Source organism: Tenrec ecaudatus, chromosome 2 (assembly GCF_050624435.1).
Source record: "Tenrec ecaudatus isolate mTenEca1 chromosome 2, mTenEca1.hap1, whole genome shotgun sequence".
Lineage (NCBI taxonomy): Eukaryota > Metazoa > Chordata > Mammalia > Afrosoricida > Tenrecidae > Tenrec > Tenrec ecaudatus.
Genome location: NC_134531.1, coordinates 161,482,592 through 161,495,261, shown reverse-complemented (window position 1 = coordinate 161,495,261; position 12,670 = coordinate 161,482,592). Strand labels below are relative to the sequence as shown.

At 42.3% G+C, this 12,670-nt stretch overlaps 1 protein-coding gene across 2 annotated transcripts in view; it reads left to right on the top strand.

The window, feature by feature from the left end:
* NMUR2 (neuromedin U receptor 2) overlaps positions 1-12,284 on the top strand; it is a 189,593-nt gene extending 177,309 nt beyond the window's left edge. The window contains exons 4-6 of one of the 2 annotated variants that reach the window (XM_075541853.1): positions 9,464-9,586; positions 10,026-10,195; positions 12,132-12,284. In XM_075541853.1, coding sequence (XP_075397968.1) covers positions 9,464-9,586; positions 10,026-10,189 — 287 coding nt within the window. In that variant the 3' untranslated portion in view covers positions 10,190-10,195; positions 12,132-12,284. The remainder of the gene's footprint in view (positions 1-9,463; positions 9,587-10,025; positions 10,196-12,131) is intronic. The other variant, XM_075541855.1, reaches the window with a different exon arrangement.
* Positions 12,285-12,670: the final 386 nt, after the last annotated feature.

The following is a 12,670-nucleotide window of genomic DNA, read 5'->3' as shown; positions in this document are numbered from 1 at the left end:
CCACTTCGAGTTAATCAAAGTTATGAAAATCCAGCAGCAGTTTCTGTGAGCCTTCCTCATAAGCTTCTGTCTCTGTGAAAACAATTGTACTGCAATCAGAAATTGGATTCATATTACACAGAACTTTTGCCAGTATGTGGGTGATTTGGGGGCAACAGAGGTTCGGGAGATCTGACGACGTGACCGCTTCTCTCCCTCTGGTCCCTGCATCAAACCTCACTCATGAAAGGCCTCCCACCCTGGGCCAGCTCTGCAGGAGAGATGTCTCCATTAGAGAGGGCACCCCTGGGCTGCCAAGCCCTGTGGAAACAGGAACGGTTGCTCTTCAAACAAAGGGCAGCCAAGAGTCTGAAATAAACAGACACACGATGAGATTTCAGTGACCCAGAAAACCCTGAAAAACATGGCTTGACATAGGACGGAAACGATCTCCATCTCAAACAGGTGATGGGTCTTTTCTCCTTCCAAGGGGGAAAAGCAATAGCTTTAGGGAATAGGTAAAAGGGGACTCCTTTTTAACCCCCAAGGGAAAATTCTTGGGAGAATTAAAAGCCAGCAAAAAGGATCTGCTGGACTCAGAACTCCACTGCAGTGAGATCGGTGCCAACTAAGGACAAAGCTCAGCCAACTTTCTTCTCAGTCCTGATTGTGCTCCTCTGACAGCTCTCTGACACACCAGGTTGTGGGCTTCAAGAGGGCAGCGGCTGTGCCTTCCTCCCAGTTACCTCAGCCAAAGTGGAGGCTCAATAACGCCTTGAAGAATGGGCTCATGGATATCCCACTTTATATCCCGGGATGCGGCACAGTGGAGGAGCCTCTTTGGTAGCTCTTCTTTTCTCTAGGTCTGCTTCCCATTTTAAAAAAAAATGTTATTCGGCCATCTAGCTCAGAAGCAACAAAACCCACATGGAAGAAGCACACCAGCCTGTGTGATCAGTTATCAGGCATCATCAGAACAAAAAACCTTACCATAGTGAATGAGGGAGGGAGTACGGAGTGGAGACTCAATGGCCATTTGTCGGCCACTGGAGATCCCCTTGCAGAGGGGTCTCGGGGAGGAGATGAGTCAGTCAGGGTGTGATGCAGCAACGATGAAAAATACAACTTTCTTCTACTTCCTAAATGCTTCCACCCCTCCACCCCACCACAATTATCATGATCCCAATTCTACCTTGCAAGTCGGGCTAGACCAGATGATGGACACTGGTACAGATAGGAACAGGAAACACAGGGAATCCAGCGCAGATGATTCCTTCAGGACCAGGGGTGTGAGGGGCGATACTGGGAACATAGAGGAAGAGTATGTTGGAAAGGGGGATCCGATTACAAGGATCTACATGTGACCTCCTCCCTGGGGGATAGACAACAGAAAAGTGGGTGACGGGAGACATCGGACAGGGAAAGACACAATAAATAATAATATATAAATTATCAAGGGTTCATGAGGGAGGGGGGAGCAAAAAAATGGACCTGATGCCAGGGACTTAAGTAGAGAGCAAATGTTTTGAGAATAATGAGGGCAATGAAGGTACAAATGTGCTTTACACAATTGATGTATGTCTGGATTGCGATAAGAGTTGTAGCAACCCCTAATAAAACAAACAAACAAATAAATAAAATTGTATTGTTCATTTGAGTGTAACAAAATATTTGACATTTCAATAATCTTTACATGTACAGTTCAGTGCTGTTACTTATTGTCATCTTGGTCAAGCATCATCCTTTTCTGCTCCCAATTATTTTTTCCATCACCCCAAACAGAAGCTCACTCTCCCCTACTTACAGAGTCTTCATTTTCCTTATCCCAGGTATCCACTAATCAGCTTTGTTCTCCAAAAATTCTGCCAGCAAGTCCATTCTGACTCCCATAGTGACTTTATACGACAGAACGGAACTGCCCCAATAGGATTTCTGAGGCCAGGAGTCTTTACCAAAGCAGACTCGACATCTGTCTCCCATCAAGCAGCTAGTGAGCTCTAAGTGCTAACCTGATGATTCGCAGCTAGATGCTTTCGCTGCTGTACCACCTTGATGTCTACAGATACTAGCCTATTCTTGATATTTCACAGAGGGAGGATCATACAATAGTTTCCCTTGTATGACTGACTTACTTTACTTTGTGTTTTCAAGATTCAGCCATGTTGTAGCATGTATTAGGGTTTCGTTTCCATTTATGGCTAAGTAATATTTCACTGTACTTATGTACCACATTTCATTTATCCATTAATCTGTTGATGGGTTTTATTTAATTAATTTATTTATTTTTATTAATAAATCTTTTTATTGGGGCTCATACGACTCTCATCACAATCCATGCATGCATCAATTGAGCAAAGCACCCTTATACATTTGTTGCACTCGTCATTCTCAAAATTCACCTTCCACTTGGGTTCCTGGAATCAGCTCGGTTTCCCTTTTGTCCCCTCCATCCCCATTCCCCCCTGCCCCCTGGTCCCTTAATCGTTTATGAATAATTATTATATCTTATCTTACACTGCCCGGCATCTCCCCTCACCCACCTTCCCATTGCCCATCTCCCAGAGAGGAGGTTACACATAGATCTCCAAGATCGGTTCTCTCTTTCTACACCCCCTTCCCTCCTGGTGTCACCACTCTCACTGCTGGTCCTGAGGGATTCATCCGCCCTAGATTCCCTGTGTTTCCAAATCCCTACTGCACCGCTGTGCATCCTCTGGTCTAACCAGGTCCGCAAGGTAGAATTGGGGTCATGCTAATTTTTATTCATGTTATTTGCCAGATGTAATAGAACAGGCTCTCTCAATTATTATACCATTTAATTAATAAAATTTTCTAACCCTCGCATTAGGTACTAGTATTCTTATTTCCATTTTTCAGACAAGTAAACCAAGGCTCAGACATACTAAACTGCTCAAGATCACCACACAGCATGATCTCAAACCCAGGCCTGATTCCAAAGCCTGTTCACTCGTAGGCCTAAGGAGTGATTTGCACAGTGACCTTGATTAACTGTAAGTCACTGCTTCTCCAGTGATATCATTTACACAGGTCACCTGACTAGCCTGTTAAAAATGCAGATTTGGGATCAGAAAGTGTGGGGTAGGGAACTGTGTTGTTACATTTATAACAAGCTTCCAGTTGATCTACAAGCTAAGGTCTAAGGAACTGTCCTTTTCTCATGTCTATTAAGCACTAAGTACTCTACTTAATATGTTTCATTTTACTGTGTTTGGATGGCAGTACCATAGTTTAGCAAATGCTTTCTATCTCTTTTCTCATATATTTTCAATAAACTGGTAAGTCACTAAAGACTACAAGTGAATTTCCTTTTATTTTGCCTCCTTTCATTTAGTCACTCAGACCAGTGTTTAGGTTCAAGGAGTAAGGAATCTGGATGATTATTATTATTATTTTAATCTGCGAATCTTTCCTTTTTTCATTAATTAATTAATTTATGTATTTATTTTGATTTTTAAAGATGCACACTGTATTTATATAGCCCAACTCAACAAATGAAATCAGCAACAAAGTCCCATTATAACCCCCCAAAATATGGTTTTCTTTCAACCTCCCACGCTTCCCCTGGCATTCTTCTTCCTTCCTCAGTATCGTACCCCTCCCCTCTCCCTGTTCTTAACCCCATCCCTGGGCTACCATAGTCCTCCAATTCTTAATTATTGGTATAAAATCCTGTTGCTTTTTCTTTATTTTTCCTTCTAATAATGGTGTTATTAAATACTTATCTTTTTAAGTTTGCTGAGCACACATAATATTCTTTAGTTTTTGTCCATATCTTGCAGTGATTAAGAAAGTTGTCATTTTTTATTGATGCATAATATTTCATTGTATGAATGTATCTGAGTTTGTTATATAGTCCTCTATGATCTGAGGTTTTGCTTGTTTCCATGTTTTTGCTACTACAGAAATTGCTGCGGCAAGTAGGTACAAATATGTCTGTGTTGTATTCTTTAATTCTTTAGGATGTTTACCCAGCATAGAGGTTGCTGGACCATAAGCTAATTGTACTTGCATTTGCTTAAGGAAGCACCGTAGTGATTTCCATAGTGATTGCATGAGTCTACTGTTCCACCAGCAAAGTCAAAGCGTGCCCATCTCCCTGCATCCTCTCCAGGGGTCATTATTGTCTGTTGTATTGGATTTCGCTCAAAGTGCCGAGGGGAGGTGGTACCTCATTATTGTTTTAATTTGTTTCTCCTATTGCTAATGAATGCAAACATTTTTTTCATATGGTTGTTGACCACCTGCAGGTAATCTTGGGTAAATTACTTATTCATATCTTGTATTCATGCTTTGATTGGGCTATTTGCCTTTTCCTTGTTAAGATGTTATAATTTTCTATGAATTTTGGAATTTAGCCTTTTATCTGATGTATCATTACAAAATATTTTCCCCAATAATTTGCTTCTCTTTTAACTCTTTTCATGAAGCCTTTTGTTGGTCATAAATGCCATATTTTTAGCAAGTCCCAGGCCTTTATTTTGCCTTCTTTTAAAAAAATAATTTTGCCTTCTTTTTAAAAAAATATCACACTCCATACATACATACATTATGTTGAGCACATTTGTGCATATGTTGTCATCATCATTTTAAAAACATTTTCTTTCGACTTGAGACCTTGATACCAGCTCCTCATTTCCCCCCTTCAGCACACTCCCTCCCTCATCAACCCTTGATAATTTATCATTTTCCCCCCACATTTTACACCAACCATTGTCTCCCTTCACCCACTTTTCTATTGTCCAACCCACTAGGAAGGGGTTGTCTGAGATCATTATTATGTTTGCTAGTGTGTTTGTGCCTTGAATCAGGGTCCTTCATTTGGTTCTAGTTTTTCATTGATGACCTGTATATTGTGGGGTTTATATTTAAGTCTTTGATCCATCTTGAGTTACAGTTGTTCTAGCATCCAGTACATTCTTTCTTGAGTGACACACTTTTTAAGTGTGTTGCCTCGGAGCTCAACGGGAACATTGAAGGTTTCTAAGCAAAGATGTGACATGATCTCTCTTGCATTTTGAAAGTTCTCCCTTGTTGCATTGTAACACATTCTTTGCAGAGGAGCAAGATTGGTGGTAGCGGCCCAGTACAAAGGCAGTTGCAACGGTGTGAAAGGATATTATTGCCTTATAGATGCTAACTTGTCTCCGGTGTGAGACCTTGCTCTGCATGAATGTAAAATACCTAAAACCAAAAGACTTTGAGGCCACCCCAGCAAACACTTAAAAACGATTCTAATTTTAAAGCTTACGACTCTAATTTTAAAGAGCTAGACTACGCTTTAAAGAGAAACTCCCTAAGTCATACAACTCATCTACCATAGCAAAGTGCTTTCTGCAGAATTCACAGATCTTATGTATGCAAAAAGGACTCAATGATGGAACGTGTTTCAAAAACATTTGATTGAACAGAGCAAAAGAAGTCCTGGGGATGTAGTGGGTCTTCAGCTGTCCTCACTCGCTCACAGTCATTGAGTCAATTCTGACTCACAGCAACCAGATAGAACCACATCTGTGGAGTTTTGAGACTGTAATTATAGAACCCTTTGTCTTTCTCCCACAGAATGAATGACTGGTGGTTTCAAACTGTTGACCTTGTGGTGAACAACTCGACACATAACCACCATGCCACCAAGACTCCTAATCACATCAGCAGTCTAGATCTATCAGCTGCATCTCTGAAGAAACATTGTGCTCTCTGCTTCAGAAATTATTTGCAGTCTAGAAAACTCAAATGGGGCAGTTCTACTCCATCCTATAGGGTCACTGTGAATCAGAATCAACTCAAGGGCAGTGGATTTGGATTTTGAGTTTATGTAGGTTTGGTTTCCTTACTGCGGGACTTCTCAGAGCCTTTAATATGCTGGTGTGTCTGTCATTCTCCCAAAGTGAGAAAGAATGACCAGGACATTTACTTTTTTAGTCAGTTTGCTTTATGCAAACTAAACTGAGAAGCTGGTGTCTAGTGATCGTCCCTTGAGCACACATTCCTTGCGTCAATGAGATGCAGCAATAAGACACACAAATGCCCTACCCTCCACCTATTCCAGGACTCTGTGCTAACACATCTGTCTGTCTAGCTATCTCATTTCCCTTCAATTTCTTTCCTATCACTTCCTATAGTTCAGGAAGTATGGATTAACATAGTTGTTCCATAGCCCGTGATCTCCTGTGAGGGAAAACATTTTAAAATCAATGAACACATTGATTATATGCATAAAAAGTATAACCCCATTCTGATGCTTTGTTTTCTTCATTTTCAAGTGAGGTGACATAACCAGGTGATCTCTCCTCCCAGCTGTCAGGCTGTATGGTCAGTGTTATGGTTGGAGGCTCTGTGAAATCTCAGCCAGAAACAATCTGGCAGCCCGGTGACTTCATTGAGCTCAAGCTTCCCTCTTCCGTGCTCTTGTTCTCCTCTTGGGCCCTCCATTCACCCTCTCGGAGAAAAACATCACCTGCATGCCCATTCACCGTTCCTCCACCAGACACGCCTATTCAGTGTTCCGTTCACTCGGAGTGTTGTGCTTATGTCCAGCACCAGACGTTTAGGAGTAGTCCTCCTGAGAGTTCACTGATGATATTTCACAAATAAAGTAACTGACTCACCCGCATCGCTAGGAGTGAGTTCCCCTATGCAGGTCTTCTCATTTCTGGCCCCACCTTCTCTCTGAGGCACCGTAACCTTTTGAAGATGCTGAATGACTCCTTCCTTGCAGCTGCCCCAGGTAATCACCAAAGCCGCCGCCCTTCAGAGAGAAACATAAATTCTTATCAGGCCCACACTCTGTCACCACGCATCTCAGAGCTGACCGCCCAGGCTGCCACAGCCAATCCATGCCACTTTGGTCAGGCCTGAACAGCCTAAGGGAACACCATGGGCTCATTCAGCCTTACTCCAGCTGCAAGCAAAACCTGCCAGACCTCATTCTACTCCTCTTCCTCTGCCTTCTCCTTCCGTGGCCCAGTTCTTCCAGACAGGCCTCCCCAGGGAGCAGGGTGTCTCTGGTGGTTGGACTCAGTGTGCATATGGAAATGCCATCTGCATAATGTATCACTCACAATGTATTCTTCCCTTGGCTAACAGGGTATGGATCTATATCGGCATCGAAGGAAACAGGATATTTTTCCAAATATGTTTGTGCATAAATATAGGCTACTTGCCAGTCACTGAACAACATGCCCTTTAACCATTCAGTGTCACCGCTTGAGCTCGTGCCTTGGCTGAGGGGGGTCTTCTCTCTTTACTGCCTATTGCCATCCATGTGTAGAACTTTTATTTGCCTGCCCCCTGTTTGGTAACAAAATTCCCCTCGAGAATTTATGTCTCAGCAATTCAGTCCGTTCGGTGTGGGTGATTACCTTCTGGCTCTAAGAGGAGTATAGGACTCAGGTCCAGCCAACCACAGCCCCATACCATAATAATAATAATAATAATAATAATAATAATATTACTACTACTATATTTCCCACCTAAGTTGGCTTAAGGTTGTATAATAGACTCTGTACCATGCTACCCCGACACCCCTTTAGAACTAGCATGCTCATCCCCTTTGGCTGCCTGGAATGCTACCTACTGATGGCGCACCATGGAGCCCCTCCCAGAGACTGCAGTTTATCAAACGACACTGCCTCACCCAAGGCTATGCTCCTTCGCATGGGGGTGCACAGGTCTGGACTCTTGTCTCAATTCTGGGCCATTTTAAAGGTCATCCTAGTTTCAGGGTCCTCCGTGGGATTGGCCGGGGGCCCTGTTGCAACTGAGCCTGCATCCCCGCACCTCCTTCTGCCTAATCCTGCATCCCTCATTGCCTCACAGGTGCTGTTCCCAAGAATAATCCCAATTAAGTCCCTGCCTGCAAATTCTTGTCCCAGAGTCTGTTTCCTGAGTAATTAGAGACAGATACATTTCTGCATTTGTAATCAAAGGAGTCCTAACTAATCTGCGATCTTACGAGACCCGATCCAAATGCAACCTCTTCTAGGAAGCCTTCAGTGTGGGAAGTTCTGCCGCGGTTCCCACGGGTTTTTACTGTGCCTTCATTTAGACTTCTCCACTCATCCTCCAGTAGAGTTTGCAGTTTGTATATCCATCTCCCTCTAGAAAATAAATTTTCTCAAAACTGAGTTTATATTTGCCTGAACCCTAATCACTTTGCTTATAACTTGTGCTTATGGTAAACTAGCAGTCACTATAAAAAGAATTCTCTAGAAATCCCTCATGGTGATTACTACAGGGTGACGTGAAGATTGTATTGGTTACCTATTGCTCTGTAACAAATTACCCCCAAAAGGATCCTCCTGAAGCAGTACACATGTGTCATCTCAACAGTTTCTGAGAGTCCTGGGTCCAGGAGCATGCGTCATCTCAACAGTTTCTGAGAGTCCTGGGTCCAGGAGCATGCGTCATCTCACCAGTTTCTGAGAGTCCTAGGTCCAGGAGCAAGCAGTGTAGCTGAGTGGCTCTGACCCAGGGTCTTCTTTGGAGTAGCATATGGGGTAGGATATGGGGCATAACTGAAGTCAGCTGACGGTGGCATCTTGAAGATGGTTCACTCATCTGATTCTTGGCAGAAGGCCTCATCAGCCAAACTCACTGCCATTGAGTCTAGACTAACTCATAGTGACCCCATAGGACAGGGTAAAATGGCCTCTGTGAGTTTCCAAGACAGTAGCTTTTAACAGGAGTGGACAGCCCTGTCTTTCTCCCATGGAATGGCTGGTGATTTTGAACTGCTGCCCTTGCAGTTAATAGTCAACAATGTAACCACAACACCACTAGGGATCCTCATGGAAGAGCTTAAGCATCCTCATAGCATGGTGCTGGCTTCTGCTGGAGCAGCCCATCCTAGGAAGAGAGCAGGGAGTAAGCCACTATCTTCAACCCTACTATCAGACTTCCAAACAAGAGGACAGCTGGAGCATCTTGTTGAAGGCAAAAACAAAACAAAAGGAAAACTGCCACAGGATGCTGTCATTAAGTTGCCCTGCTTCCATGGGGGGCCATAGAGAAAGCTCTCTCTGATCCCATTAAGAGGAATCCTAACACTTTCCATAATCAGCTCGGCTGTTTTTTACCTTCTGGCCATTGTCCATTGGGTAACCAGTCCTATTTTATTCTTTGCTCCTCAAATTTACAGCCAGATTTTGAGACAACCCCGATCCAGGATAAAATCTTCTCGGGCATGCATTTCTATGCTGTCCTCGTACTAAGTTTTACTTTTCTCAACTCTGATTCTCCTTTCACATCATTTTTCTGTCTTACTTTAAAATTTATTTTATTTTACTATACTCTATGCATCTTAATAAGGTACTTTAAATCCCTTTTAGGGTGAAGCAAGGTATAAATAAATAAGTACAAGCATACAAATATATACATGCATATCTAAAATAGCTCTCTTGATTTACTAGATTGTATCCCTAGAGCCAGTGTACCGAATGATTTAAACAAATCCGGGTCATTTCAGCTGACAGAGCCTGTGGTAAGAGGAATCACAACGACACTTACAATAGCTGCTATGGTTTACTCGGCGTTAACCATGGGCCAGGCACAGTGCTCGAGATCTTAGTCGGGCCTTCATTCTCTTTGGGTAAGTTGCACGATGGTCCCCATTTCTCAGACCAGGCTTAAAGGGTAAAACAAAATTCCCAAGGTCACCTAGAAAGTGGACGGTATGCGAGAAAGTAGCAGAGCCACGATTCAAACCCAGGGCTATTGGGTCCTAGGCCGGGTTCAAGTCATGCACTCCTTCTGCCTATTTATTCATTCATTCATTTATCTATTTATTTACATACATATGTATTTACTTACTTACTTACTTACATATTTATTTTCTCAGGGCAAATAGAAAATGTTCCATATAATATTAATTTAAAGGTTGAAGTTAATAGGGAGCTACTAAAAGTCACCAAGTCCTAGCTATCCAAAATTGTAGCAAGAGATTTGAGGTGTATAAAGGAAGAATCATTGAAATAGTCATGACCCAGTAGGGACTATGTAACTGACAGGTAATATGTATTCATTTCAAGTCCGGGAAGGAAAAGTAAACAGTCCCCAGCCAGAAGACAAACAGGTGTCAGAAGAGCGCCCACAGAAGCCCTGGAATCGGAAAGCAGAGACGGTCTGCAGCAGCTCGTCCACACAGAATAGAAGTTCTTTTCTTCACCGCCATCAAGTCAATGACAACTCATAGCAACAGGTAGAACTGCCTCTGGGTTTCTGAGATGATAACACTTTCCAGGGATAGAAAGCCCCATTTTTCTTTCCTGGAGCAGCTGGTGTTTTTGAACTGCTGACCTTGCTGACTGCCTCCCACTGAGGAACCACTATGCCACCAGGGCTCCCCAAAATAGAATAGCCAGGGACATTTAGGGCAAAAGGGAACTATCAACCATGATCCTGCCGTGTGTGAATTTCTACATGTAAATCATGTAGCAGGAGCGTGGTTGACTGGATCAAAGCCATATATCACAGTTCCTATTTGGCCAGTGGGCGACTAGACTCCTGAGACCTGTTTGCTCTTCTGTAAAGGAGGGACAGTACAAACCTTTGCTTTGTGAAGATCAACTCATATAATTTACATAAAAATTATTTTTGCCTCATAAAAAGAAAGAATGGTCCCCAGAACAAAGTTGAATCACCTACTACCTGATGTCAATACTTCCCTAGTACTTGAGTAAGCAGGAGTCTGGCAGTGCAGCGCTTAAAGTGCTCAACTTCCAACACAAAGGTCAGCAGCGTTAGCCCATCAGCCACTTCACTGGAGAAATATGGAGCAGTCTGCTCTTGGGAATATTTTAGCCTTGGAAATTCTGCAATGCTGTTCACCTCTATCCTGTCTGGTCTCTGCGAGTCGGAATTGACTCATAGGACAGCACGTTCTGTTTCTGTGGTGTGTTTTCCTCCTTGCTTTCCAACACTGGAATGCTCATCACAAACACTGACTTCTATTTAGATTTCTTCAGTTCCTGGAATTTTCATTCCACACAAGGTTGTGTATTTCATTTGGATACAAGGTGAATTGAACTAAAAGCTGACTGTTGACATTTTCACTAGTCCTGATTTTATCCTCTGGAATGCAGAGAACAGATATACTAATTTTTCCTTATTTTAACTCAGGTATTTAAATCAGGAAATCAAAGTATTGTATTGAGCAAATCTGCTGTAAAGATCTCTTTAAAGTGTTTCACAAAATAATGATAATAAGGCAAGAATGTCCCTTTGAAGATTAAGGTGTGCCTGACTGAGACCATGGTCTTTACAGTCACTTGCATATGTGTGCAGAATCTGAACACAGAATAAGTACACCAGAAGAAGATCTTTGTGCTTCAGGGAGATGATTAATAAGACCCTCTACCATAAATTAGCAAGGAGGTCTCTCAGGAAAAAGGAATAGATTAATAAAACAAACAAACATCAATCCAGGAATGAGTTTGAGGCTTTCACTAAATCCTAGCTCCAATTTCAGAACAATTAGTTCTTACATCATGACCCTGTTCAATACTTGTCCTCAGGAAAAGAAAACCGAAGATATGGGTGAGATAGGAAAGCTTGCTGAAGAATTAGATGGTACCCGACTATCAGATAAATAGTCTGGGTCTTACAGGCTTGTTTTCAAACAGGTATCCATCTAGTGAGATGCCAATTAAGTCCATATGCAAGAAGCACAACATCAGTCACTGAAGGTTTGTAAATTATATAATCCAAAGCCAAGGGAGGAAAGAGTATCAGAGCCTAAATAGTGACAATCTGCTTTGCAGAAGGCTGTGAATGACAGTGGAATCCCAAGATGCATTTGTGATATCTACACAGGAAATGACTCCTGTGATTTCCCTCCATTCATAAAAGAAAGACTGGAAGAAACCAGTTACCAAACAGAGTGCACTGGAGGGCTAAACTATAGAAGAACAAAATGATAGACCAAACTAAATCTTGTCAGTTCTCTCTCTCTCTCTCTCTCTCTCTCTCTCTCTCTCTCTCTCTCTCTCTCTCTCTCTCTCACACACACACACACACACACACACACACAGACACACACTTTAGGCATATCTGGTTTTCAAAACTTTCTGTGTTTTTTGTTGTTTTGTTTTTTCATATTGGGCTTGTATGTTTTTTTCTGTTTTTTTTTTAAATAGGAAAGCCAGAATTGCTGAGCCTAGAGAGACATTAAGCCGAATAAGGGTTCCTGTGGGATACAGTGGGGGAAGGTTAAACTGTGCTGATATCAAGGAGCTCCAGATGTAAGAGAGTGTTTGGAAACTGATTGTGGTAACAATTGTACAATATTTCTTGCTATGATTGAACTATGGAATGATATGATCTCTGTATTAGCGCCAAATAAAATCATTTTAGACAAATGAAGAATTGATGCCTTTTAATCATGGTGTTGACAAAGAATATTAAGTATACTATGGGCAGCCAGAAGAGCAAATAAATCTGCATTGGAAGAAATACAGCCAGATGCTCCTTAGGAGAAAAGATGGCAAGACTTTATCTCACAGGAGGGTTCAGCCCTGGAGAAAGACATCATGCTTGGTAAAGTACGGGGACAGGAAAAGGAGGAAACCTCTCAAAGAAATGGATTGATTCGGTTGCTATAACAATGGGTTCAAAGGTAGCAACTACTGTGAACATGGTGCAGTGCTAGGCCATGTTTTATCCTGTTGCACACTGG